The following is a 25604-nucleotide window of genomic DNA, read 5'->3' on the forward strand; positions in this document are numbered from 1 at the left end:
CTTAGTGTGGTGTGATAGATCTCTAGGATCCCAGCCTGTTTGCCAGAGAAAAACACAGAATCTGCGTTTTTAAAGAGAATCATTAGTTTTTACATTTTGTGAAAAATAAAAACATAGAATGGGACCTCGATTATCTGATCTAATTGGGAACGGGGGCAGGTCAAATAATCAGGAGAATGGGCAGGGCTTGGGCTGTCAGCTTGAAAATTGTAAATATATCAATAAAACAGTGTGTTCAAGTAATACGTGTATATAGCGTGGCTAGAGTAACTACAGTTTAGCATTTAATTTTCATTGTGAAAAAATGTGGATTTTAATGTTTTTTATCGGAGAATTTTGGTTTTTGTATCACAGAAAACTAGGATCCTTGGTGATAGGCAACCGCAATGTCTGCTACTGCAATGACTGGAGGGTTCAGACACTCTGAACAGCATTACACTAGATGAGATGCACTATGAAAAGTAACAAAGTTCAGCCAAACTGTTTGCTTGTAATAATGCAAATCTCAAGTGCAGATGGAGGTAGTGTGTCTGCTGGGACTTCAGACTGCTGTTTTATGCAGACAAGACCTTGGGCTTCCCCGTCAGTCAATCTCAGTGCATGCAGATCTTAATGCAGAAGAAAACCAGAGTCCAAGACAACACAATTTCCCAAAATCCATCAAACTTCAAGAGAATCTTTGAAGGCACAGGAACCACAGGGGGATATCATTAGTCTTTTCTTTTATACCTCTAACAAAAATGTCTATTTTTCACAACCCTGAATGTAAAAATTTTTTATTAGTGCCACAGTTTCAGGGTAACTATACTTCTATTCCCCTCTGTGGTCTACTTCAGAAGTGCCCAGTCAGATCTCTGGTATTCAGCTGTCACCTTTCTGTGGGCTGTAACCCTTGTCTCACTCCCTTCTGACCAGGGAGGCGGGGTTTAAGGCTGCAAATCTCCCCGCCTTGCACAGTTATATCCCTGGCAAGCCCCTCTGCCTAATGTCCAGCCCATATGTTATTTTATCTCAGAAGACAATTAGTGTTTTTACCAGTGACAACACACCATTCTTCCAAGCAAACACATTTCTACATAGGTCAAAAACAGTACATGGAAGCCATTAAAAAATAAAGGTTCCTATATGCATGCTAAAAGCTAGCCATCCATCAAAGTTCTAGTAAGTCAAGGGCCATCCAAACCTTCCACAAGTGAGTCCTGTCTGTTTGCCAAATCAAAAGACAGCCATGTATCAGCTTTTTATACCGAAAGCCCTCTCTTTGTCAAAATCTCTGGAAAAATCAAGTTTCAATCAGTATATTCAAACACCCATGGGGGTGGTGTTTCTTTGGAGTTGTTTACAATCTCTGGGGTAAATCACACCCTTATAATTACTCCCTTACTCTTTTTAGTTCCTGGAGGATCCATGGTAAGCTTCCACCATGGAGTAGAACACTATCCTGCATAAACCATTAATAAATTTCATAGAATGGACCCCAAAGATTGTGACACATATTGCAATCCCATGCACTATTAAAATCACACAGGCCTGTAGCTAGGAAAGCAAAAATAAGGAGGCAAATAAATAGTGGGTCATCACCCTCCTGGCAAATTTTAGACTAGCAAGTGCAATTTCCTGTATTTTAGAATATTTTATATTTTAGTAATTGCAAATAAACTTTTCTTTTTTTTTTTAAACTTGAGGCCTGCTCTGAGCAAAGACAGACAAACTCAGTGTTTAAATCACCAGAAGCCACCTGGAACCCTGTCTACTTTAATGCTTTCACCATTGCTTCCATTGGTGGAGCTGAACTGGTGGTAATGATGGTGTGACACATGGCTAAAAAGGGTTAAACATCCTGCAAAATAAACGACTCAAGCTGGATCCTTAAAGACATGTGGGGAGGTAATGGTTATGTTTTTGAATATTTGCATGTATATGGATAATGGGCAACAATGTAATCAACAGTCCCTGTCTATGCTGTATTCTGATCATCCAGATATCAAAAGAACACCCTAGCATTTAAAATAATTGTAAGCATGGGATCTCTCTGTATTCATCTCTCTTTGAAATGTATAGCAAATCATCTGCGAATGGTGGAGGAACAAGCAAATTGCCTTATGTTAATTCTATAGCCAAGTACCCGTGATGGACCTCCTTCAAAGTCATCTTAATTATCTTTTGTTCCCGGAAGAACTCCAGCTTGTCAATGAGGACATGAAATTGTATAAAAGATCCTTGGGTCCTGATCCTGTTCATCTCAGATCTGCTTGAGGCTTCATACACTGGAAGCTTAGGCCATTAAGGACTGAGATCCCAGTTCTAGCTGGATCACCCTGAAATATAAACATTGGACTATAACCTATGGACTATTTCTTAAAGAACTCTTTGCAGCTACAAAGCTCACCATCTCTGCTATGAATCTGAATTTTAAGAACTGAACTCATGTCTGTATGTATATTGCTCTTTTAACCATACTCTCTCGTTTTTTAATAAATTTTAGTTTTGCTAATAAGAATAGGTTGTAGCGTGTATTTGGGTAAGATCTGGACTATTCAATAACCTGAGAGGTAATGTGTCCGATCCTTTGGGATTGGCAGAACCTTTTATTTGATATGATGAAATAGATTTTCAGAAATCATCATATTTGACTTAGGTACCTGGATGGAGGCCTGAGGCTGGATCATTTTAAGGGAACTGTGTTGTTTGGACTTCTGAGTAACCAGTAAGGTAATAAAGAAGCTGTTTTGTGCTGGCTTGGTAAATCTGAGTATTGGAGTAGCCACCAGCTTTTTGGGAATTGTTTGCCCCATTCTTTGCAGTTCACCCTGAGTGATCACAGCTGGCCCCCACTGGGACCCTGGCCACAGTGGTGTAGTTGTGCTACGATACACATTACCACAGGTTAATTGGGTTTTTGGATCAGAACCATACACTTGTCAAAAATTAATATTGGATATTGGAGAGTTTAAGGGAAAATCAGTTACAGTGAGTGACCCATGATCCTGACAGAAAAAGCCTGGAAGAATTGTGCTCACAGAGGGGGTTGTCTTTTAAGAAAAAAGCCCCAGAGCAGGAATTGAAAATCTGTTAATTACCAGTGATAAGGAAGCAAGACCCAGTGAAAATGCTTGGAGTGAGAAACCAGCAGAAGTTTGAACAAAGAATGGCATATCTTCAGTTTCTGGAAAGGCAAAAAATAATTGATATGGAAAGAGAACACCTGTGTTTTGAACATGAACAGAGAATGGCATATATTTGATTGCAGGAACTAAAAGCTAAGGCAAAAGTGAACAGACTTAAGGTCCAACTCAAGAGAATAAAGGAACAACAGGAACTTATCCTGAAAAGCCAGCTCCTCTCAACAACAAAGATGGGGATAGAGTCTATCCAGTTTGTAACTATGTTGTTTGACTCTAAGCAGTTTTCTGTATGTAACCAAATATACCCCAACACTGCCACCTTTTATGTAAATGATTTTTCTGTGACCTCAGGTGAAGGTAACCCCATAACTTGTGCAGAGAATGTAAAAGTCAATGGTAAAAGCTATTTAGGGCAAGTTACAGCTACTAACATCACTCTTGTTAAAGCAGATTTTGTCAAAGAGGAAGATTACTTACCAGACCAGTGTGTGAATATTGTAATCCTCTGAGTTTACTGTAAGTGTGCCTTTAACCAAAATCTACCTTGAATTAAATGTTAAATATGAAGTTATAGATGGTGAAGGACAGTTATTGCCTAAGGATCTTTTGATTGGGAATGATATTAAAACTTTGTTCAATCAGGTTGATATAAATCAGTCACAGGAAAGAAATAATCCTGAACCTGTGCCTATTAGAGGGCAAAGACTTGCCTATGGAGTGTTTTTCCAAATGCTTGTCTGATGAAGATAGCTGTTTGTGCAAGAAGGCAGTGTGTATGTGGAAGAAATTTCTGAGTGTCTGATATCTCAGAAGTAAATCTGCTATTAGATAAGGCTCAGGGAAATGTTTCTCTAGAGCTGGTGATCAGATTAAAGCCCTAACTGAGGAAGGAAAGGGTACAGTCTTGGTAAGTGATGAATTGTCAGCAAGTGAAGTTTGTGAAAGTGAGCCTGAAAAGGGAGATTATTTGTTTAAAGCAGCTCAGTGTAATTAGACTCTTATCTATGGAGAATAGCAGTTTATCTGTTGGGAGTGGCAACTTGCCTGATAAGGAAGCTGTCATCACTGTCTGGGTATGTGTCTGAAATCAGCCATGGGTGCTGAGACAAAGAGAACGATATCTCCAATTGTCTGTTTTGAATAGCAGCATGCCTGCTGAGAAACAGTGTCTCTCTAGTTCTGTCTGTAAAGCAAACAGAAGAAGCCTGTCAGCCTATGATGGCTGAAAATTTATTATTTAACTTGGAGTTGATTCTGGATACAACTAAAGCCCAGGAAGGAAGTGGTCCTAAATTTGTGTCTGCGAGGGATAATGACATTATAACTAGGTTGCATCCAGTTAATGTCATAAGTAGCTCCCAGAAACCAAGCGATTCTGGTGCTTTTATTTTGCCTGTTGCTAGTGTGTTGCTGCGTAAAGATATGACAACCTTGTCTGATCAGGTTGATATAGCCAGGGCACAAGGAAAGCATGAAGGTGATTTAACTATGTTACCCACTGACAGTGTGGAAACTTTGAACAAGGAAGAGAATGCTTTTAATCTTTGGACTATGAAGTCTAGCAGTTTACCTGAAAGGGGATTGTGTAAGAATCCTCCTGATGGGCCAGAGGTGATTCTGGATGCAAGGAGGTTGGTGATTTGTCTGTTGTGCCAAAGTCAGCTCTGGACATAAATAAAGCTCAGAAAGAATCTGTTGCAATGCATGATATTGCAGAAGGAAAGGAATTTCTTGGTGTAGTCTATGAAAAGAAATTGTTTCCACTGACTCTTAATGGGCCATTGTTGATAGTAAACAGTCTCTCTTCTGAGGAAAGTCTGTTGGTGCCTAATGGCCAAAGTCTTTCAAATGAAAATGAATCCACTGAATTTGCTTTGGAAAAATCTACTGTGAATAGCTTAAAGGAGGCTTCCTTAGTGAAAGTGAACAAACAGTCTGTGTCTCAGGTTGAAGAAAGAGTCTGTATTCCTGGTTTTACACAGCAGAGCAGCCTTATGAATAGACCCATAGATACTTTGGATTTGTCATGTCATTTCTTAGTAAGCTCTAGTGTAGGGGTTCTCAAACTGGGGGTCGTGACCCCCTCAGGAGGGTCACAAGGTTATTACATGGGGGGGCGTGAGCTGTCAGCCTCCACCCCCAAACACCACTTCACCTCCAGCATTTGTAATAGTGTTAAATATAAAAAGAAGTGTTTTAAATTATAAAGGGGGTCACACTCACAGGCTTGCTGTGTGAAAAGAGTCACCAATATAAAACTGAGAAACACTGCTCTAGTGCATCTGATACGTTGTGGATGCAGAAATTGCTTGGTGAAAAGCAGGAGAACTGTAGTTAAGACATACTGATAGAAAATGGTTGGGTCTCTTTAAGGAATGATGTCCATACAAGTTTTCTAGCTGAGAAGAAAAAAAAAGAAAAGCAAGCTAACTCTTAAAAAGCAAAACGTCCTTACAAACTTGCCTCCCTCATCTCTCAAATACTAAAGCTTCAAAGAAGTGGTTAAACTGACATCCAATGTTAAGAAAAATCCTAAAGTAAAGAAAAAGCTACTAAGGGCTTGACTACACTCGAAACTCCAAAGCGCTGTCGCGGGAGCACTGCCGCGGCAGCGCTTTGAAGTGCGAGTGTGGTCGCGGCGCCAGCACTGGAAGAGAGCTCTCCCAGCGCTGCAGGTACTCCATCTCCCCGTGGGGATTAGCTTGCAGTGCTGGGAGCTGCGCTGCCAGCGCTGGGGCACTGTTTACACTGGCGCTTTGCAGCGCTGTAACTTGCTGCGCTCAGGGGTGTGTTTTTTCATACCCGAGCGAGTAAGCTGCAGCACTGTAAAGTGCCAGTGTAGACAAGGCCTTAGGTTCAAAAGGGATATTGAACAAGCTAACCTAACAAATGATTTGTCTAAACAAAAGGCTTGGTATGACAAAAATGATTGCAAAGGTGCACATGATAGAACTAATGTTAATATTATTGCTAATAAATTGTAACTAACATGTTGGCTAATACCAAAAACTGTAAAAATGTACAGTGTGCCTAATCTTTTGGAAAAACCCTTGAACATGTTAAGAGTGATACATAAGAACACACTTTGTTAAAAGGCCTTATGATACTGATATTTCACAGTTAATGCCTGTATCTAATCTTGAAACTGTACACAGGAGAAAAGACACTGTGGACCTAATGTGCTGTGCAAAAAAAGGGAAACTGAGATACAACACCTCACAGCCTTCATGGCTGAATGCCAGAGTAAGTGCTCTCTGAAGAACATTAATGGCTATTTTAAGTCAACACCTAGACTAAACCCTGGAATCACAAGTGTTACACAAAGCATGGACTAAGGTTCTAACTTGGGCCAAAACACGCCTCAATAATTTGGCCTTACTAAGAATTCAGTGTAAACACAGCACATATCAATGTTGAAAGGTCCTTAAGTTGTATCCAGGAGCTTTAATTTCTCCCTTCCACACAGTCTCACGTTGAGGGTGTGATGACCTGGGTAATGGTCAACAATGTAATCAACAGTCCCCTGTCTATGCTGTATTCTGATCATTCAGAGATCAAAGAACATCCTAGCATTTAAATGAATTGTAAACACCTCCTCTCTCTTTGAAATGTATAGCAAGTCATCTGTGAATTGTGAAGGAACAATCAAATTGCCTTATGTTAATTATGTAGCCAAGTACTGGTAATGGACCTCCTTCAAAGTCATCCTAATTATTTTTTGTTCTTGGAGGAACTCCAACTTGTCAAAGAGGACATGAAATTGTATAAAAGATCCTTGGGTCCTGATCCTGTTCATCTCAGATCTGCTTGAGGCTTCATACAGTGGAAGCTTAGGCCATAAGGACTGAGATTCCAGTTCTAACTGGGGGTATGGCTACACTTACAGTTGTACAGCGCTGGGAGTTACAGCTGTCTTCGTACAGCTGTGTAGGGAAAGCGCTGCAGTTTGGCCACATTGACAGCTACCAGCTCTGCAGTGTGGCCACATTTGCAGCGCTGTTGGGAGTGGTGCATTGTGGGCAGCTATCCCAGCGTTCAAGCGGCTGTAACGTGCTTTTCAAAACGGGGGGGTGGGGTGGAGTGTGACAGGGAGCACGGGGGAGACCAAGGCCTTGGCTACACTGGCACTTTACAGTGCTGCAACTTTGACACTCAGGGGTGTGAAAAAAATCCCCTCTGAGCGCTGCAAGATACAGCGCTGTAAAGCCTCAAGTGTAAACAGTGCCACAGCGCTGGGAGCGTGGCTCCCAGCGCTGCAAGCTACACCCGTAGAGGATGTGGTTTACGTGCAGCGCTGGGAGACCTCTCTCCCAGCACTGGGGCTCCGACCACACTCACACTTCAAAGCGCTGCCACGGCAGCGCTCCGAAATTTCAAGTGTAGCCATACCCTGAGAGAGTGGATTTTTGGAGCTGACACTGTTCTCAGCTCCCTGCCTTGCAAGTTCTAAGGACTGGAAGATACACAACACCTACCTTCAATCATTTTAAAAGTTTTGACCCCTTCCCCCACCCCTCTCTTATTCACTAAATGCAAATTATGCACTCCTAAATAGCCTTCAGACCACATAAGCAGCTGCACAACACGGATTCCCCTCTCTCCTCAAGCAAACTGCTGTGAACATTCCAAAGCAATTCCCCTGCCTCTGCTCACTTGCTGGAGCAAAGAGCAGCTGTATTTGTTTTTTAGATAAGTAGCTCCGGGGAGCTCGGAGTTCAGCCATTCTTCTGGTTTGTTGTGGACAGGAATTCTGGGATACCTCCTAATACCCTGGAGGCCAACAACAGCGCTTTTGGTGGCCACTCTTGATGAGCAGCGCTGCAATCGTTACACCCCAAGCAGACCAGGTGTACAGCCAGCGCTGCAGCCAGGGAGTTGCAGCTCTGGATGTGCCTTGCAGGTGTGGACAGTTACTAAGTTGCAGCACTGTAAACCCACTACCAGCGCTGCAACTCTCCAGTGTAGCCAAGCCCTGGATCACCCTGAAATATAAACATTGGACTATAACCTATGGGCTATTTTTGAAAGAACTCTTTGCAACTACAAAATTCACCATCTCTGCTATGAATCTGAATCTTAAGAATTGAACTCATGTCTGTATGTATATTAATCTTTTAACCATACTCTGGCTTGTTTTTTAATAAATTTTAGTTAATAAGAATTGGCTGTAGCATGTATTTGGGTAAGATCTGGAATATTCAATAACCTGGGAGGTTGTGTGTCCCATCCTTTGGGTGCAGCTGCCAGTCTACCAAAATATGGAAGACAACAGGTAATGACACTGAGAAAGGTGTGGAAGCAGAGAAATTCATTATCCATAAATGGGAATGGTTAACATAGAAATAAACTTTTGGATGAGACACACTTGTGGGCATTTCATATCACATGACACTCTTTTCAAAAGGAGAGATGTTAGATTTTAACCAAGTGGTGAGACTAACTAAAATTCTCCTAGCAGGTTGACTTTTATGAAATACTACACTTCCTACCTTACACTCTTGTCTAGCGTCAACATGCACTCTTACCAGCTACCACTTTCCACCCCAGAAACAGTTGCATTTAGTGATCAATGAAGTGATTCCTCTATATGTACTCTGTAAGGCTCATAAAATGCTATGGGATTCTTCAGGATGAAAATCCTTATATAAATGGAAACAAGTTTTGTAAATTTTTAATATATACAAAATTACAATTGCCAGTCTCCAAAATCTATAGCAGTGTCTGAGATTCAAGTATCTGAAGAAGTGGGAGGTTATAGTCCTAACAGTTAATTATTTTAGGGCCAAACTGTTTAATATTTAAAATTACTTAAGTGTGACATAACTCTGGATTCTAAATAGTGTAACTACTTATTACTCAACTGCTGATATTAAAATAGAAACAAGTACTATTCTTAAAGAAGCTATAAAGTGTGAGAGCACCTCTTATGGCCCATGAAACTGTAGTTCCCTAGTAAACACTTTTACTAGAGCAATGCTGACAGTGATGGTGATGGCATACAAAATTGATTTGAGAGGATAAGGCAATAAAAATTTGAAGATGTTATTAAGCAAAACCTAGGGCATCTATAAGTGTGGGGAACTGACTCCCTCATGGAAAAGAACAATTTTAGAGAAATAAATGTCAAGCTCCAAAGGAATTTCTGTCACTAAGATCTTTGAGTAATACATAGACCATATTTACTTGAGAGGTTCATTGGTTGTACGAGGTGTAGCGGATATTTTAATTAGCATAACATGCTTTTTTTAAGTGCTGTATGAACATAGTCCCTTAGGATGAGTATCTCATCCCTAATTGTTTTGTCTCCTTTACAGATGTGCCTCCGATTGTGGCAGGACTTATTGGTGCCACGGTCCTTGTGGTGTCTGTCTCAGTAACAGTGTTTGTGTGGACATGCTGCCACCAGCAAGCAGAAAAAAAGCACAAAACCCCCCCTTACAAATTCATTCACATGCTGAAAGGCATTAGTATCTATCCGGAGACCTTGAGTAACAAGAAGAAGATTATCCGGATCCGCAGAGACAAGAACGGCACTGTCAAGGAGACTGGAAGAGGAAACCTTTTGGTAGATGCTGCAGAAGCTGGTTTAGTGGGCTCTGAGAAGGCACCAAATGGGATGAATGCAGCCCTGTGTATTGACCAGCTCCCAATAAAAGTGGATTACGGAGATGAACTAAGTCCAGATCAAAGCATCACTCCAGGTGGGAGCAAAATCTCCTCCCCATCTTCCCCAGAAGAGCATGTCCTGCTGGGAACACTGACTCTCTCAGTGGACTACAATTTCCCCAAAAAAGCATTAGTGGTGACCATTCAAGAGGCCCATGGGCTGCCAGTGATGGATGAGCAGACTCAGGGCTCTGACCCCTACATCAAGATGACGATCCTTCCAGACAAAAGGCATCGAGTGAAGACTCGTGTGTTGCGCAAGACCCTGGACCCTGTCTTTGATGAGACCTTTACCTTCTATGGGATTCCCTACAGCCAGCTCCAGGATTTGGTACTTCACTTCCTGGTGTTGAGCTTTGATCGCTTCTCTCGAGATGATGTGATTGGAGAAGTCATGGTGCCCCTCGCTGGAGTGGATCCAAGCACTGGAAAGGTCCAGCTCACCCGGGAGATCATCAAAAGGAACATACAAGTAAGTAACCTCTCTCTCTCTGAGTTTGGAGACACACTTCACATGCTATGCTTGACCTATTTAAGCTGATCCCCAATCAGGCTGAGTTTTCTTGGCACAGGGAACGCAAAACATCTGGGAACCAGGAATATAGCAAACCCTTATTCATGTGAGTAGTTCTTACCTGTACTAGTCCCATTGACGTCACTGGGAGAAATTGTAACAGAAAGGCTTACAGGATTAGATCCCAGGTTATTTATGTTCTGGGCCCTTGTCCAAAAGTCACTATGTAAATGGTTCCAGAGTCAAATACCCCCAGAAGTACTTGTCTCCTCTTGTATTTAGTACCTGATAATCATTTCATTTAAACCTCAGTGTTTCAAACAGCTAGGTGTCACTGCTGCAAAAGTGAATCGCAGCATGTCACTAGAACCAAAACAGTAAAGTGTGGACCACATCAGCCAGGAGAGAATTTTTAACAGAGTCTGTAAATGCTGGTTGACACTTGTAATTTGCTGCTGTGTATATATGTCTCTTTTCTAATTACAGGTTAATGCTTTATTTTCCGTTTTTGTTTAGTACCTGTCATGCAAAATTAGAAATAAAGCATACTTGAGTAAGGAAATTTTAATACACATTGATTTGTTTTCTTGTACATTTCTAAATTGAAAGTAGTTTAGTATTGATTTCTTGTTATACATTTTATCTTTAACTCACTGGGGCCTGAATGCACAAAAGGAGTTTAGGCATTGTGATGCTTAATGTCACCACGCCTAACTTTTCGGCACCTAGAAAATCACTGTAATTCACATACTGGGACAAGTACTCTAAATCTACTAAAGGTCAAGATTTTAAAATGATAGTAGAGAAAAGTACTATAGTGCTCCAGAAGTGAATGTGTAACATGGGACTCTGTATTTAAAATTTAATTATTCCATGGCTATTAAACATTCCTACCTGATTTTTATATTCTGCATATCCTTCACATTAATATTTTTTATTACAATAGCCTCTGAAGCCTTCAGCTAAGATCAGGGCCCCATTGTGTTAGGCCCTGTGAAAACACATAGTAAGAAACAGTCCCCACACCCAGGAATTAATCTAAATAGACAAGATAAAGGGATTATCGTCATCCTCATTGTATAGATGAGGGAGAGAGGCACATAAAGATAGGTTACAGTGGCCACAGTGGTAACAAAAGCCTGTGGCTGAGCTGGGAATTAAACTCAGGGTCTAAGGGCTTGTCTACATCAGAAAGTTGCAGCGCTGGTGAGGGAGTTACAGCGCTGCAACTTAGGAGGTGTACACATCTGCAGGGCACCACCAGCGCTGCAACTCCCTGTTTGCAGCGCTGGCCGTACTCCCGTTTTGTCTCGGGTGTAGAGGATCCAGCGCTGGTAATCAAATATAGACACTTACCAGCGCTTTTCTTGACCTCCGTGGAATAAGCAGGTATCCCAGCATACCTGAGGAAGCCTCTGGTAATCAAGCTGGTCTCCTTCCCCGGTTTGCTCTCGCGTTCCCCGAACCCCGAGCAAGCAGGTCTCCTTCCCTGAGGTTTGCTGGGTGGTTCCGGGAACGCGAGAGCAAACCGGGAAAGGAGACCAGCTTCGCCGCGGTTTGCTCTCTCGTTCCCCGAACCCCGAGCAAGCAGGTCTCCTTCCCTGCGGTTTGCTGGGTGGTTCCGGGAACGCGAGAGCAAACCGGGAAAGGAGACCAGCTTCGCCGCGGTTTGCTCTCGCGTTCCCGGAACCACCCTGCAAACCGCAGGGAAGGAGACCTGCTTGTTCGGGGAACGCGAGAGCAAACCGCGGCGAAGCTGGTCTCCTTTCCCGGGTTTGCTCTCGCGTTCCCCGAACCACCCAGCAAACCGCAGGGAAGGAGACCTACTTGCTCGGGGTTCGGGGAACGAGAGAGCAAACCGCGGCGAAGCTGGTCTCCTTTCCCGGTTTGCTCTCGCGTTCCTGGAACCACCCAGCAAACCTCAGGGAAGGAGACCTGCTTGCTCGGGGAACGCGAGAGCAAACCGGGAAAGGAGACCAGCTTCGCCGCGGTTTGCTCTCGCGTTCCCCGAACCCCCCTTGAAGCCGCCCAACAGCGCTGCAGTGTGGCCACATCTAACACCACTTGCAGCGCTGGTTGCTGTAAGTGTGGCCACTCTGCAGCGCTGGCCCTATACAGCTGTACTAATACAGCTGTAACAACCAGCACTGCAAAATTTTAGATGTAGACATGGCCTAACATAGAATTACTAAGCAACAATTATATTGCAGAATGTATATTTATAATTTTCTTCCCAGAAGTGTTTACAGTGTTTTGTATGGCAAAAACAATTAAAATTGTACAAATAAAAAAAATGTTGATCTATGGCAACTGCCATCATTATAATCTGACACCATTATTAGACAGCTTTCTAACTGGTATTTGGGAAATGGGAATTACATCTGGTAATATAAAATCTCATTCTGTTGGAGTTCAGAAATTCTTCCAACTGCTTTTGAGGTACACATTAGCTCTGAACTGAAATATGGTAAAAGCAAGTTATCAGAATTATAGGATGTTGTAGGCTTGCTAGAGTATACAGGATCAGAACGTGGGGTAAATGGAAATTTTAAATGAAGTAGATATTATTTCTGCATATAATTGTTCATGTTTCTGTTTAATTGTTAATGCTGATGTTGGTGAACAAATGTGGTTAAAAGAATGCATAATCCCTAAGAGAGACTGACTTTTCATATGAATCAAATAGTTGACACATTAGTCGGGGCTTTGGTACTAGATTTCACATTTTGCAGTTACAGTGCATTGTATCATGACTGTATGCACTAATGTACAAAACAAACATTGTCTGGGCAGTTATAATCCCTGCTTTGAGTACTGCCTCTGAGATACAACAACACTGCAGTTTTATTTATCTGTGTTGGTCCCAGAATATTACAGAGGCAAGGTGGCTCTTTTATTGGACCAACTTCCGCTGGTGAGAGAGACAAGCTTTTGAGCATACACAGTTCTTCATCAGCTCTGGGAAATACTATAACGCACTAATCCCCTCCATCTCCAGCCAGCTGCCTTCTCCTCCCTCCCTCCCTCCCTCCATGACTTGAGTGGTGTTAACAGGCCATTTCACCTTGAATGGTCCCTTGAAATATGTGAAAGCAGCAAAGAATCCTGTGGCACCTTATAGACTAACATACGTTTTGGAGCATGAGCTTTCGTGGGTGACTACCCACTTCGTTAGATGCATGTGACGAAGTGGGTATTCACCCATGAAAGCTCATGCTCCAAAACGTCTGTTAGTCTATAAGGTGCCACAGGATTCTTTGCTGCTCTTACAGATCCAGACTAACACGGCTACCCCTCTGCTACTTGAAATGTGTGTTAACTATTTATGCAAAACCTTCTGTTCTACCTTGTATTTAACTGAGACACACTGAGTATGTTTCCCAGACCTCAAGAAGAGCTCTGTGTTAGAGTATGTCTACACCAGGGGTCAGCAACCTATGGCATGCGTGCCAAAAGTGGCATGCGAGCCGATATTTGATGGCACGCTGGGCAGACTGAGCCGTTCGGCACGTGGGGCGGGCTGAGCCATTTGGCCCGCTGCCGCTCTGGGGTTCCCGCTGCTGGCCCCTGGCCAGCTGGGGTGCTGCCGCTGGTCCCACTCAGCACCCGCTGCTGGCCTGGGGGAAGGAACCCCAGACTGGCAGCGGGCTGTGACCCCAGCTGGCAGGAGCTGGCGGTGGAAACCCCAGAGTGGCGACGGACTGAGCCGCTCAGCCCACTAGTGCTCTGGGGTTCCCGCTCTTGGCCCCTTACCAGCTGGGGTCCTGCTGCCAGTCCCACTCAGCGCCCGCTGCTGGCCTGGGTGAAGGAACCCCAGGCTGGCAGTGGGCTGAGATCCTGGCTGGCAGGATCCGGCGGCTGAAACCCCAGAGCAGGGACAGGCGGAGACACTCAGCCCACCCCTGAAACCCCTGAACTCCCTGAGCTGGGTGGGCTGACCTGCTCAGCCTGCTGCCGCTCTGGGGTTCCAGCTGCTGGCCCCTTGCCAGCCGGGGTCCCCACCGCAGCCCCACTGACCTTGCTTCCAGTTGGAGTTCCTGCACAGGCCCCCTATCAGACAGGGTCCAGGCTTCCAGCCCTGCTCAGCCCTACAAGCTGTCAGCTCAACTCACCTCAGCTGCCGATCTGGGGTTCCAGCCACTGACCTCCTGCCACCTGGTTATCAACTGATCACTCAGAAGCCTGTGTGCAGCTTAAAGTATCCAAATACGTGCCACCAGACGCTGGAAAACTCAGCAAGGAAAAGGAAGGGCAAGGATCACACTAAACTAATAAGATCTGCATTTTAATTTAATTTTAAATAAAGCTTTGAAACATTTTGAAAACCTTGTTTACTTTACATATAACCAAGCTACTGTTATATGTTTATAAACTTAGAGAGACCTTCTAAAAAACATTAAAATGTATTAACGGCATGCGAAGCCTTAAAGAGTGTATACATGAAGACTAGGCACACCACTGCTGAAAGGTTGCTGACCCCTGGTCTACACTTACCATTTAAAGTGCAAAAAGTCCCTTTTTTGCACTAAAACCGCCAGAGCGTCTACACTTATTAATGACTTTTTGCAGTCAAACTCAAAAGTTTGACCGCAAAAAGAAAACCACCTTCACGAGAGGCATACAGCTCTTACTGTTGTTCTTTTTGCACTGTTATGAAAGTGAAGACATGTTCTAGCAGTGTAAACACCTTTTGGCCTCCAGAGGATATCCCACAGTTCCAAAAGCGACCACTCTGGCCAGCATCTCCACTACTCTGACACTTGGATGTCTGCCCCTCCCCCTGTAAGCCAGGGGACATTTGAAGCTCCCTTTCCCTTGGTCTGTAGATGTGGCGGGGAAAGCAGCCAAACAGCAGGAGGTTAAAAAAAAATATGCCATGAAGAAACCAGGAAGTAATGGGGCTCCTGAGACATGAAGCAGGGCAGCCCAGGGCACTGAGCAGGGACCCAGAATGCCTTCTGTTCACCTCGTCCTTCCCACAAGACCTATCGGGAGAGCTGCACTGTGGGAGAGCTGCCTTACAGTGCTGCTCTGGTGATGGAAGTGCTGGTAGTGTAAACATTTTCAGACACCTGAGGAATTGAGTGAGTACACAAACCAGCCCTTTACTTCCACCGGTTCCCTATCACCAGTGAAACTTACAGTGCAAAAACTCTGCAAGTGTAAACATAAGCTTTTGAGCTTAGGGTGTCTCTCACTAACAGAAGCTGGTCCACCTTGTGTGTCTGATATAAAATGAACACATATAACAGTAGTTTCATCTCTTGGGATTGCTGTATCTGTGAAATTCCTGCAGGCAGTGTTCCTGCTCCTCTCTTTCTACAGTACCTCCTGGTAGAAAGGCTGGCACTGACGTGACTGTAAATACTGAGTTCACATCCCCCAATTCTAGCTGAAAATTGGTACTTTCAAAAGCTTTTCCAATAGGAGCCTCATATTCCCACATAATTACAAATATTGATCCTAATCTGGTCATTGTTTTCTTTTCACAAGCCAACCTCTGAGGCAGTGATTCTCATTTTTTCCATTGTGAGACAGCCCCTGGGGATCTCCCTCCCATCTAGCTCAGGCCAGGTCAGGCCTTCTCATTTAGCAATATGGGAAGGGTAATGTGGTCGTGACCTCCTGGCACCTGTTCATTACCTCCTAGGTCTTCTCAGTTGTATCTGCTTCTTTTCCACAGAAATGCATTAGCAGAGGAGAGCTGCAAGTTTCACTGTCTTACCAGCCTGTTGCACAGAGAATGACTGTTGTGGTGCTGAAAGCTAGACATTTGCCGAAAATGGATATCACTGGCCTCTCAGGTAGAAGCTATTTTCTCCAGCCTATTAATAGTTTACTGCCCTCCACCTGATGCATAGTTTGTTTTTCCCTGTAAAAACAAAGGGAATGCTGTGAAATGGAGTGTTAATTTACACTATATTTACTGATCATTTGTTTCTTGGTTAACTCATCAGCTAGATCTGAAGTGTTTGTTCTTCCATTTAATGCCTTGAAGTCAGTGCAATGGTAAAAATTTACCACACACAGGCACAATAGAGAACAACTTAACATGGCATGCTGTGTGTGTGTCAATGCAAAGAAGGGCTGCTCTACCTTCATGTTAGCGTGTGTCACACTTCTACTTACAGTATGAACAAAAACCAAAGTGCTTGCTGGGGATGAAAATACAAGACAAAGGGTTCAGGTAGGGGGGCTAGATGGAGGTGCAGAAAAGGCAGAAGCGTTTAATAAATATTTGTTTGGTATTTGGAAAGGAACAGGATGATGTTTTCATATTGCATGAGGATTAACTTTTTTTTTTTTTTTCCCAGTCCAAGGAGGATTGGAGAGAGCATCTACTAGGGATAAAGTTGGCAGGCCTAGATAATTTGCACCCAGGGTCCTAGAAGAGTTGAGTGAGGATCCCTCTGAATCCAGAAGACAATGAGAGTGCTAAAATCGTGCCTGTAGTAAAAGAGGGCAAATGGGATGACCCTAGGTAATTAGAGGCCAGTTAGTCTGATATCAATCCCAGGAAAAACTAAAAAGATTCAATAAATAAAGAATTAAAGTATAGGAATATAATTATTGCCAGTCAACATGGTTTTATGGAAAATAGGTCTTTCCAAACAAACATTCCATTCTTTGATTAGATAAGTTTAGTAGAGAAAGGTTTAACTGTAGATATAATACATTTAGACTTTTGTAAGTGACAGTTCTCGGGGTGCCTAGAGCTGTGAATTACTTTGTTTCCCCATGCCTCCAGCATGAGAGAATTATGCTTGTTCTTAACTGGGTGTCAGTTTCCTAACACTGCCAGCCTGTTAGCTAGGCAAGCACTCTTCTCAGGGCTATGACAGCCCTTACTTTGCCTTGCAGTTTAACACTATATCCATCTAATTCCCCAAGTCCCTTTGAAGCATTCCCCTGTGATATCTAGCTCCTGACACTAGCTACTCACAGAACTACCAGGTCCGCTATTCTCAAAGGAACAGACCATACCAGCTTGTAAAATTCCACTTAGGATCAGCACTTCACTTAACATCACAGCACTTAGCTAGCTATAGGTATAGTGAAAACAAGAGTAAGTTTACTATCAAAGATTCAAGTGATAGTGAGTAAAAATATTAGAAACAAATGGTTGCATATAAAATAAGATCATAATACTTTCTAGAGACTAAGCTTAACTACCAGGTTAACCTCCCGTCTAAAGAAGTTTATCTCACCTAGAATCCTCCGCAGCATTTTAAACCAACTTTGGCTAAGATCCCATTTTTATGAATGTAAACATGCTGTCTGTTTACTTCCTAAATCAAGGATGAAGGGATGTCTTCTTTACTTCCTAGCTTTACCCCCAACATTCATTGTCTTAGCTCATAGCCAAAATAACCACACGTCTTGTTTTTCCTGGGGGCTGCTTCCCTTTTGATTTCATCTCTTCATATGTTAACAGGCATCCATTGTGTTAGCTTACAATGCGTAATTTATATCCTGACAGAAAAACATTTCTTACCTCCTGTTTGGAGGAAAACATGTTTTTCACCTTTGCTGGTGACTAATATCTTGAGATACAAACATTAAAAACATATTTTCCAGTATATATCCATGATGCTTTACATAGTATCTGTATACTCAGTGTTTCTGTAGTAGTGTGGGCCCCAGGATATGAGCCACACAAGGTAGGTGAGGTAATCTTTTATTGGCCCAACTTCTTAACTTTAAAAGATTACTGCACCCACATTGTCGCTATAGTGCCTGTACATACGTTTCAGAACAATATTAATACCAGAAGGACACTTGGTTTCATTTGAGATCTCACATTACATTCTTTGGTGAACTAGAACGTAAATACCAACCTCATGAAATTTCTATAACTGCGTCAGAGTTGGCTTTAAGAGGTCCATGGGTCATAGAAAGCACTTGACTTACTACTGCATGACATTCTGATTTTAAAAACAGCATATACACATCAAAGCATGTTAAAGGGCTTAGCAACTGGCCTACAACTCTCAAAAAGTAGTTAATGAGGAGTCAGCAAAATGGGGTATTCCTAGTGGAGTTCTGCAGCCATCTGTTCTAGCTGAACACTAATGATTATTTTAAGTATTTAAATAAAAATTACTGTTGATAAGTCTGTAGATACCAAAGACCTATGTTAATGACACAATAGTTAGAACAATCTGGACTGTTTGATAAGCTGGACTAAGTCAAATTCAATGTATTTTAAAACAGTCAAATGCAATGTCACATGGGGGAAAAAAATGCAGGCCATACATACAGAATGGGGCAATTGAATCCTGAAAGCCAGTGACTGAAAAATAGTTAAGGGCATAGTGGACGAACAACTGAACCTGAGCTCCCAGAGTGATGCTGTGGCAAAAAGGGCTAATGTGATCCTTTTATTTAAAAACAGTGGAGTAATGAGTAGGATTAGGGAGGTGATTTTACCTCTGTATGCAGCATTGGAGAGAGACACCCCTGCGCACACGTAAATATTGCAACTAGTTCTGGTGTCCACATTTTTAAAATGTTGAAAAATTGGAGAGGGTGCAGAGAAGAGCTACAAGAATGACTTGAGGGATGGAAAAACTGTCTTACCATGAGAGACTTGGAAAGCTCAATCTGTTTAGTTTATCAAAAGAAGATCAAGCTGTTACTTAATTACAGTATATAGGTATCTTCACAGGGAGAAAACATGAGTTAGTAAAGGGTTCCTTCAACTAGCAGAGAAAGGCATAACAAGAACTACTATCTGAAAGTTAATGCCAGCTGAATTTTCAAATTAGAAATAGGGTACAAATGTGTAATGAAGATAAATTAACCATTAGAAAAATCAACCAAGAGAAATGCAGATTTTCCTTCTCCTGAGGTCTTCAAAATCAAGACTGGATGCCTTTCTGGAAGATATGCTTTAGTCAGACATGAATTATTGGGCTTACTACAGGGGTAACTAGGTGAAATTCTATAGCCTTATTACTGAAGGGATCAGGCTATATGATTTAATGGTCCTTCCTGGCTTTAAAAATCTATGAAACTAAAGATTCAAATCTTCCCTATCCTTCTAAATAAGGCATGAGAGAGCTTCTACTCCAGTCTGCCATGGAGACTGCCAGTGACAAGGACAATAAGCATTTTTCCCTCTCAAAATAATAAAATAATTTTTGATTGTGGGGAGACTGGGAAGTAGGAAGTTAGAAGCAAAAAAGGTTGTTCTTTACCCAGTATAAAGAAGGCCTGGAAGGGCACAAACTTCCCTTTTTTTTTAAAAAATGTTTTTCCTCCCTGAATAGATCTCTTTTAACGAAGTTTTTCACTTGGAGAATTCTTGATCACTTTGGTTCTTCACCTTTAAGGGAACCAGGGATTTAAACAAACACTCTCAGATATTTATGGGGGGATGAACTTCTATTTCTGTTCAGATTCTCTGATTTCCATGGTTATGGTTTGCCTTTTAATGAAAGTGGTTTACGGTTGGAGGGCAGCCAGTGTGTAGGGAGCTATGGGGTGCTGCGATGTCTAATCTTTAATTCATTCTTGACCTCTTAGACATACTATTCCAGAGTATTATTAGGCTGTGTTATTGGTTTGCTTTTTTCCCCCCTCTGGCAGACCCCTATGTTAAGGTGAACGTTTATTATGGCAGAAAACGCATAGCAAAAAAGAAGACCCATGTGAAGAAGTGTACTTTGAATCCCATCTTCAATGAATCCTTCATTTATGATATCCCTGTGGATCTCCTTCCTGACATCAGCACTGAATTTCTAGTCATCGACTTCGACCGCACCACAAAAAATGAGGTGGTAGGTCGGCTGATTTTGGGAGCACACAGCATCACCACTGGAGGCGTGGAACACTGGCGAGAGGTGTGCGAAAATCCCCGAAAGCAGATTGCCAAATGGCACAGCCTGAGCGAATACTAGCAGAGGCTGCAGCAGTGGGTGCTGGCTCATAGAACAGACTTAAACCGTGTTTTAGTCATAGAACTAAACTTTTGTAAGATGCAGCTGATTGGTTCTCAAGTGATGTGATTTTGCAGGGCACTAAAATTCTAAAAAAAGCATTCAATTTACAAATACCACAAATATATAAGTGTAATCACGCTATTGCATGCCTAATACAAACTAAAATTAGTGTAACTTACCAATATCAAGTTGCAGATTTTAATATCTGTTACTATGGAAGTTGTGTTTGTGCCGAACTGTCTTTGCTGGTATTCACCACAACTGCCCTCTCTTTATTAGGCTTTTCCCAAAGTTTCTGAATTCTGCTGTTTAACCTCTAGTTTCTTATTAGTTCATCTGCCCATAGATTCTTGCTGTTCTGTCCTTTGATTTGGAAGCAATAACTGCATTTCCATATATGAAGGTTTAGAATTCAGCAATAGTTCAAAGAAGTACAAGTAAGGCTCTCTCCTTTTAAGAAAAATGCGTTCTAACCTGGTATTTCCCTTTGTGATGTATTTGCTATAGAGCTATAAAGTCATGCTTGAAGGTATAAACATCTAAATTGAAAATGCTAGCAACCTGATCACTTTGCTTTTGCCATACGGGACTTAGTTCAGGATAAATATTTGGTGCATCCCAAATTCCCACAGAGCACAAACTGTATTTTATTCAACTCTATGTATGTATGTATAAAGGGTCCATACAGAACATTATAAACTAAATGTGTATGATTCATTTTAGGGCGACTGAGGCGAATTCTCTAAAAGGATTTTGAATTCTAACTGAGCATTATCGTCTTCTAGATTGGCAGTGAAATCTGAAATTAGACAGGAAACTTTATGCTAGAGAAAGGCTTTTAACGAATATAATCGAATAATTAATGATACAGCCTCCTCCACATTTGATTTGAGATTATATTAGATATACTATTTTACCATTTGTTTCTATAATAGCCAGTATTCAAAGCATTAGACTTAATTTATATTGAGAAAAATAAACTGTCTTCTCAAAACATAAATAAATTAAACTCTTGAAGTACAAAGCATTCTGAACTATCCTTACATTTTTGGCTTCCAATAATTAGAATTTGCTTACTGTCATCTTTGGAATTTAAAAACATTACTAGATAACTGTGACTTGTAGCACTTTGTAGGTCATTTGCCTAAATAGTCAACAACTTCTTTGTACAGAAGGACATGGACCCAATTTCTGTAAAAGAAAACAAAGGGTGGAAGCAGTTGCACTAGATCTCACTGTAAAAACACTTGGCTAAACTTTTGTACAAGATGATAATATCTTGACAAAGTAATCTGATTTGGCTTCCTATAACAAGTCAATTTTTATTTTAAACATTATTGGCAAGCGGATCATAAACAATTATGACAAGAGACCTACTAAACAGCTCCTCTGCCAGGATTTGAATTTGTTATTTTTAAATGCTACACATTAAAAACAAAGAAGAATTGAGTGGGCAGAAAGGCACACAGAAGACTACAAGTTTTCAGTATTCGTTTTGTTGCTTCCATGCAGCCACTGTTGTGCCCTGTGGAATGTAAATAATGTATCATAAGACATTTTTAAAAGTTCATTTATCTGTTTACAGTACTTGAGACCACTGACTTTTAGAGCCCTGTTGGAAAAACATAATACTCACAATGTTCTTACTATTGAAAGCAGAACAACAGCATGTCTTAGTCTCCAGTTTCCTCTCCAGCCATAACAGAGCAACTGCTGTTGGGTTGACAAATAACCTAAGTTTTACCACCCATTAATGTCTCAGCAGCAATTTCTGACAAGCTGTCTTAGTGGAAAGATTCAACTTTCCACTGACAGCTTTTGTTGCTTGTAGGAACCTTTTCAAGAGAATGTTTCAGTTTAGCTGTGGCTGTTAATGGCTCTGGGACTAATAGTGACACTGAGACTGAAGTCCTCTCAATATTTCTAAGTCTTGCAGTGAAGTAAATACAGTGTGAGCTTCCCCATATGACTTACCAGGACATCTCAATCTTGAAAATGATTCCTGCTTGAGGTTACAGTAGATTTTGATCTTTGTCTTAATTCCTTGGTAGCTCTTACTCTATTAGTGGTGCTCAGCCATGAACAGAAGAACAGATTTTCCTCTGGAAGCTGGTGTAGATCTATTTAAATCCTGGTTTTTGCACTGAGCAATATGATTGTTAAAGGTTAGGATCTGTCACTATTCCTTCCATATTCTTCCCCCACTATAAATATGATTACTTGTGTACATTCCATTCAAAAGTAACTAAAAAGTTCCCTTTTTGTCTTCAATGTGAAAAGTATACTTAAGCCTAGATCATCTCCTTATTCCGATTCCTTAGTTGAAAAAGGAAAGATTAACATCTTGTCAAGGAAAAGTGCTCAGGGTAACTAAACTTCGGCTTATTGGGCAGATGTGAATAGCTCCATTACTCCTCAGGAATAATGGGAAACTGATGATGTGCAGATAATTTTTCTTTGGTGTAAAACTGACAGTTACTGACAGCTGCCTTACCGTGGCATCTCCCAGATGTGTTTTTTCTTTACCTTGTGTCTTCTGTTGTAAAATTAACTTGGACAGTTACAACTTTGTGGTAAAAAAAAAAAAAGTTAAAAAGCAAAAAAAACCTAACATGAAATGTGTGAAACTGCATAATACTGTATGCTAATCTACAATATGTAATGCTATCTTGTATGTTGAATTTGTTAACGCACATTGAGTGTGCAAATAAAGATTGATTCACTTTAAATAGCTACTGACTGTGGGCCATTTGTAGAAATCAGAAGAATACAAATGTATTTAAAAACATAACTATACCAACTATCTTTAAGAATTAATTTCTAAAATTTGTGGTCCTGCCATAACCTGTTATGTTTCATAGAAAGCAGCAGCTCATGTACAAGAAACACATCAAAGTAATAGCTGAGCAACATCAAATGCAGAAACCAAATTAAAGAAATCTACTTGTCCCTTCACTGCATATATCACCATCACCACCACCACCACCACCACCACCACCACCACAGCGGCCCATTGTTTGGACAAGATCAGCGTATGGATGAAGAAAAGCTGTTTGGAGTGGAACCCAAGCAAGACAGAGATGATGCCAGTAAGCAGAGAAAAAACACTTGTCAGTTTGCAGTCCTGATGCAGGCTCCTTTTGTGATGGTGCACAGCTGCTATTAATCAGTTCAGTCTGTCTTTTAGGAGCATTCCTGGAATGCTAGCCCTGACACTAAGCTCTCAGATACCTGCATCTAAGGGCTGGTCACTCTGAACTAGGAGGTCAGTGTGTACCAGAGAATTTTTTAGTGCATGGTAGCAATGTCCACACAAACAGTCTGAGCATGTCATGCTAGTTCATTTTAGATTTATGCCCGTTTGCCACACACTAACTATTCGATAAGACCTAAGACTAACACTTTCTACCATTTCTGGTTGGCTAGGAGATGTTGGTCAAGCCTGAAGGAAAATGATCTGGCCACAGTTATACACTCCATCAGCTCCCCTCTGGACTACAGTAATACAATATATCTGGGCATGAAGCCATCAACCCTTAGGAAATGCCAAATACAACACAACACTTGAATGAGTCTCCCCAGCAACATAGGCTACTGTGAGCACATTATATCTGTCCTTCCCTTGTTTCACGGGCTTCCCACAGAATATCAATTTAAGTTCAAGGTCTCAATCTTCATCTTCAAGGCACTCAATGGCCTCAGTCCAGAACATATAAACATTGCCTAAAGCTCCAGGATGAGTACCATGGTCAACAATTCAGCTCTTCAAGCACAATGAAATTTTCTACCATATGGGGAAAGCTTGTCTATGTAGGAGACAACTTTCCCAACGGACTGCCACAGGAACCAAGGACCATCACAAATCTCACTACCATCCGCTTCAAGTGCAAAGTGCACTTTTTTGATCTTGACTTCACAAATATAAACACATAGCAGCATGTATATTTAAAAAAAAAAACCTTACCAGAACAAAACACTACATTGTCATCCTCCCCGCGGGGGATTTTTTTTGTAATGTATGATGCACGTGATAAATGTTACTCACATCATTTAAAGCACTACTGGAAGATGCGCAGATACCACAGACTCATAAAACTGCAGGTGAAGTTACTTGGCAACAAAGATCTGACTTTATATATTAGTAAAAGGTCCTCTTGTTTATTTAAGTTATTTTTGGAGCTGTCTTTATTAAACTGGTATTAACATGGTGGAATTCAGTCCAATTTGGCACCTGACGCATGAATTAAATTTCAAAGAAGCTACAACAATTACCTATGAATCTCACACAGTTATATATACATATTAAAATAAATATCTTGCAACAGGGATCTTAGTTATCAAAACAAGTAAATTTTCCACTAGTTATTGCTGTTCTCTGCACTTTGGTTCCGAGGTTCAGCACCTAACCAGTGTTAACTGCCTGTCATTATCTCAATAACTGTGCAATATGAGTAATGATTGGCTAATAACAGCTGTGTGTCAAAGTATAAATGTTTTCATAATCATTGGTTATTTTTCACCAACTCTACTGTAAACATTAAAAATCTTTTCACAAGTCTCTTATTGGATTCCTTACTTAGTGCTGCCACTACCTGCCATTAACAACTAGTCCACCTCAGTGTTTTATCCCCTTCAGCTGAAGAAGAAACACTCCAAACTTTACATAAGGAAGGGAAAAAAGAAAGAAAATGGGTTTGACAAACTGAAAAGGGAAACAGTTTTAAAAAACAAGCAAGTTCAACTTTCTCTCTTTCCATTGAGTCTGGCTCTGGATCCCACTCAAGTAGACAGATATTTTGCCATTGCCTTCAGTGGGAGCCCAATTCAGCCTTTTTGCCCCTGACACTTCCACCTCACGTAACTCTACACATTAACAATGTTCTTATCAGCACAGTAACTCATTTATGTTTATTTCTTCATTACAAACTCCAGGTCAGGAATCTCTTGCAATTTGTGTCCTGTGGAGAATGTAGGCTTTGATGACAACCAGAAAAAAATTAAACTCCAGAGTCTGATTTAAGAAGGGTCCCGGAGAGGACCAGGCAGTGGTTCCTCTTTCTGATCTCAGGGAATACAGTATCATAACATCAAGAATAGTTTCTTGGTCATGACATAGAAGAAAAAAATGGAGAAAAATAAAAAAAGCCTGTAAAGTCAGATTTTACCTGAACTTTCTGGAAAGTTTTATGGCATCAGGGATGAGGTGGCTTCTGGGTCTTTGTGAGATTACAGGATAAGCATGTCCTTTTCTTTGGGTCAGCTCTCTTTCTCCTTGAGTACATATAACAATCTTAAACACAAGTCATTTGCCTGTCATATGCCTTAAACAGCCTTTCTAGAATTTTTATTCTGTAC

General features: G+C 41.4%; 1 protein-coding gene across 2 annotated transcripts in view; it reads left to right on the forward strand.

Annotated features, from left to right (window-relative positions):
* Positions 1-22980, forward strand: part of SYT11 (synaptotagmin 11) — a 37323-nt gene extending 14343 nt beyond the window's left edge. For both annotated transcript variants that reach the window (XM_050930098.1, XM_050930099.1), the window contains exons 2-4: positions 9440-10263; positions 15989-16109; positions 19897-22980. In XM_050930098.1, coding sequence (XP_050786055.1) covers positions 9440-10263; positions 15989-16109; positions 19897-20207 — 1256 coding nt within the window. In that variant the 3' untranslated portion in view covers positions 20208-22980. The remainder of the gene's footprint in view (positions 1-9439; positions 10264-15988; positions 16110-19896) is intronic.
* The last annotated feature ends 2624 nt before the right edge of the window (positions 22981-25604 follow it).

Source organism: Gopherus flavomarginatus, chromosome 20 (genome assembly GCF_025201925.1).
Source record: "Gopherus flavomarginatus isolate rGopFla2 chromosome 20, rGopFla2.mat.asm, whole genome shotgun sequence".
NCBI classification, from domain to species: Eukaryota; Metazoa; Chordata; order Testudines; family Testudinidae; genus Gopherus; species Gopherus flavomarginatus.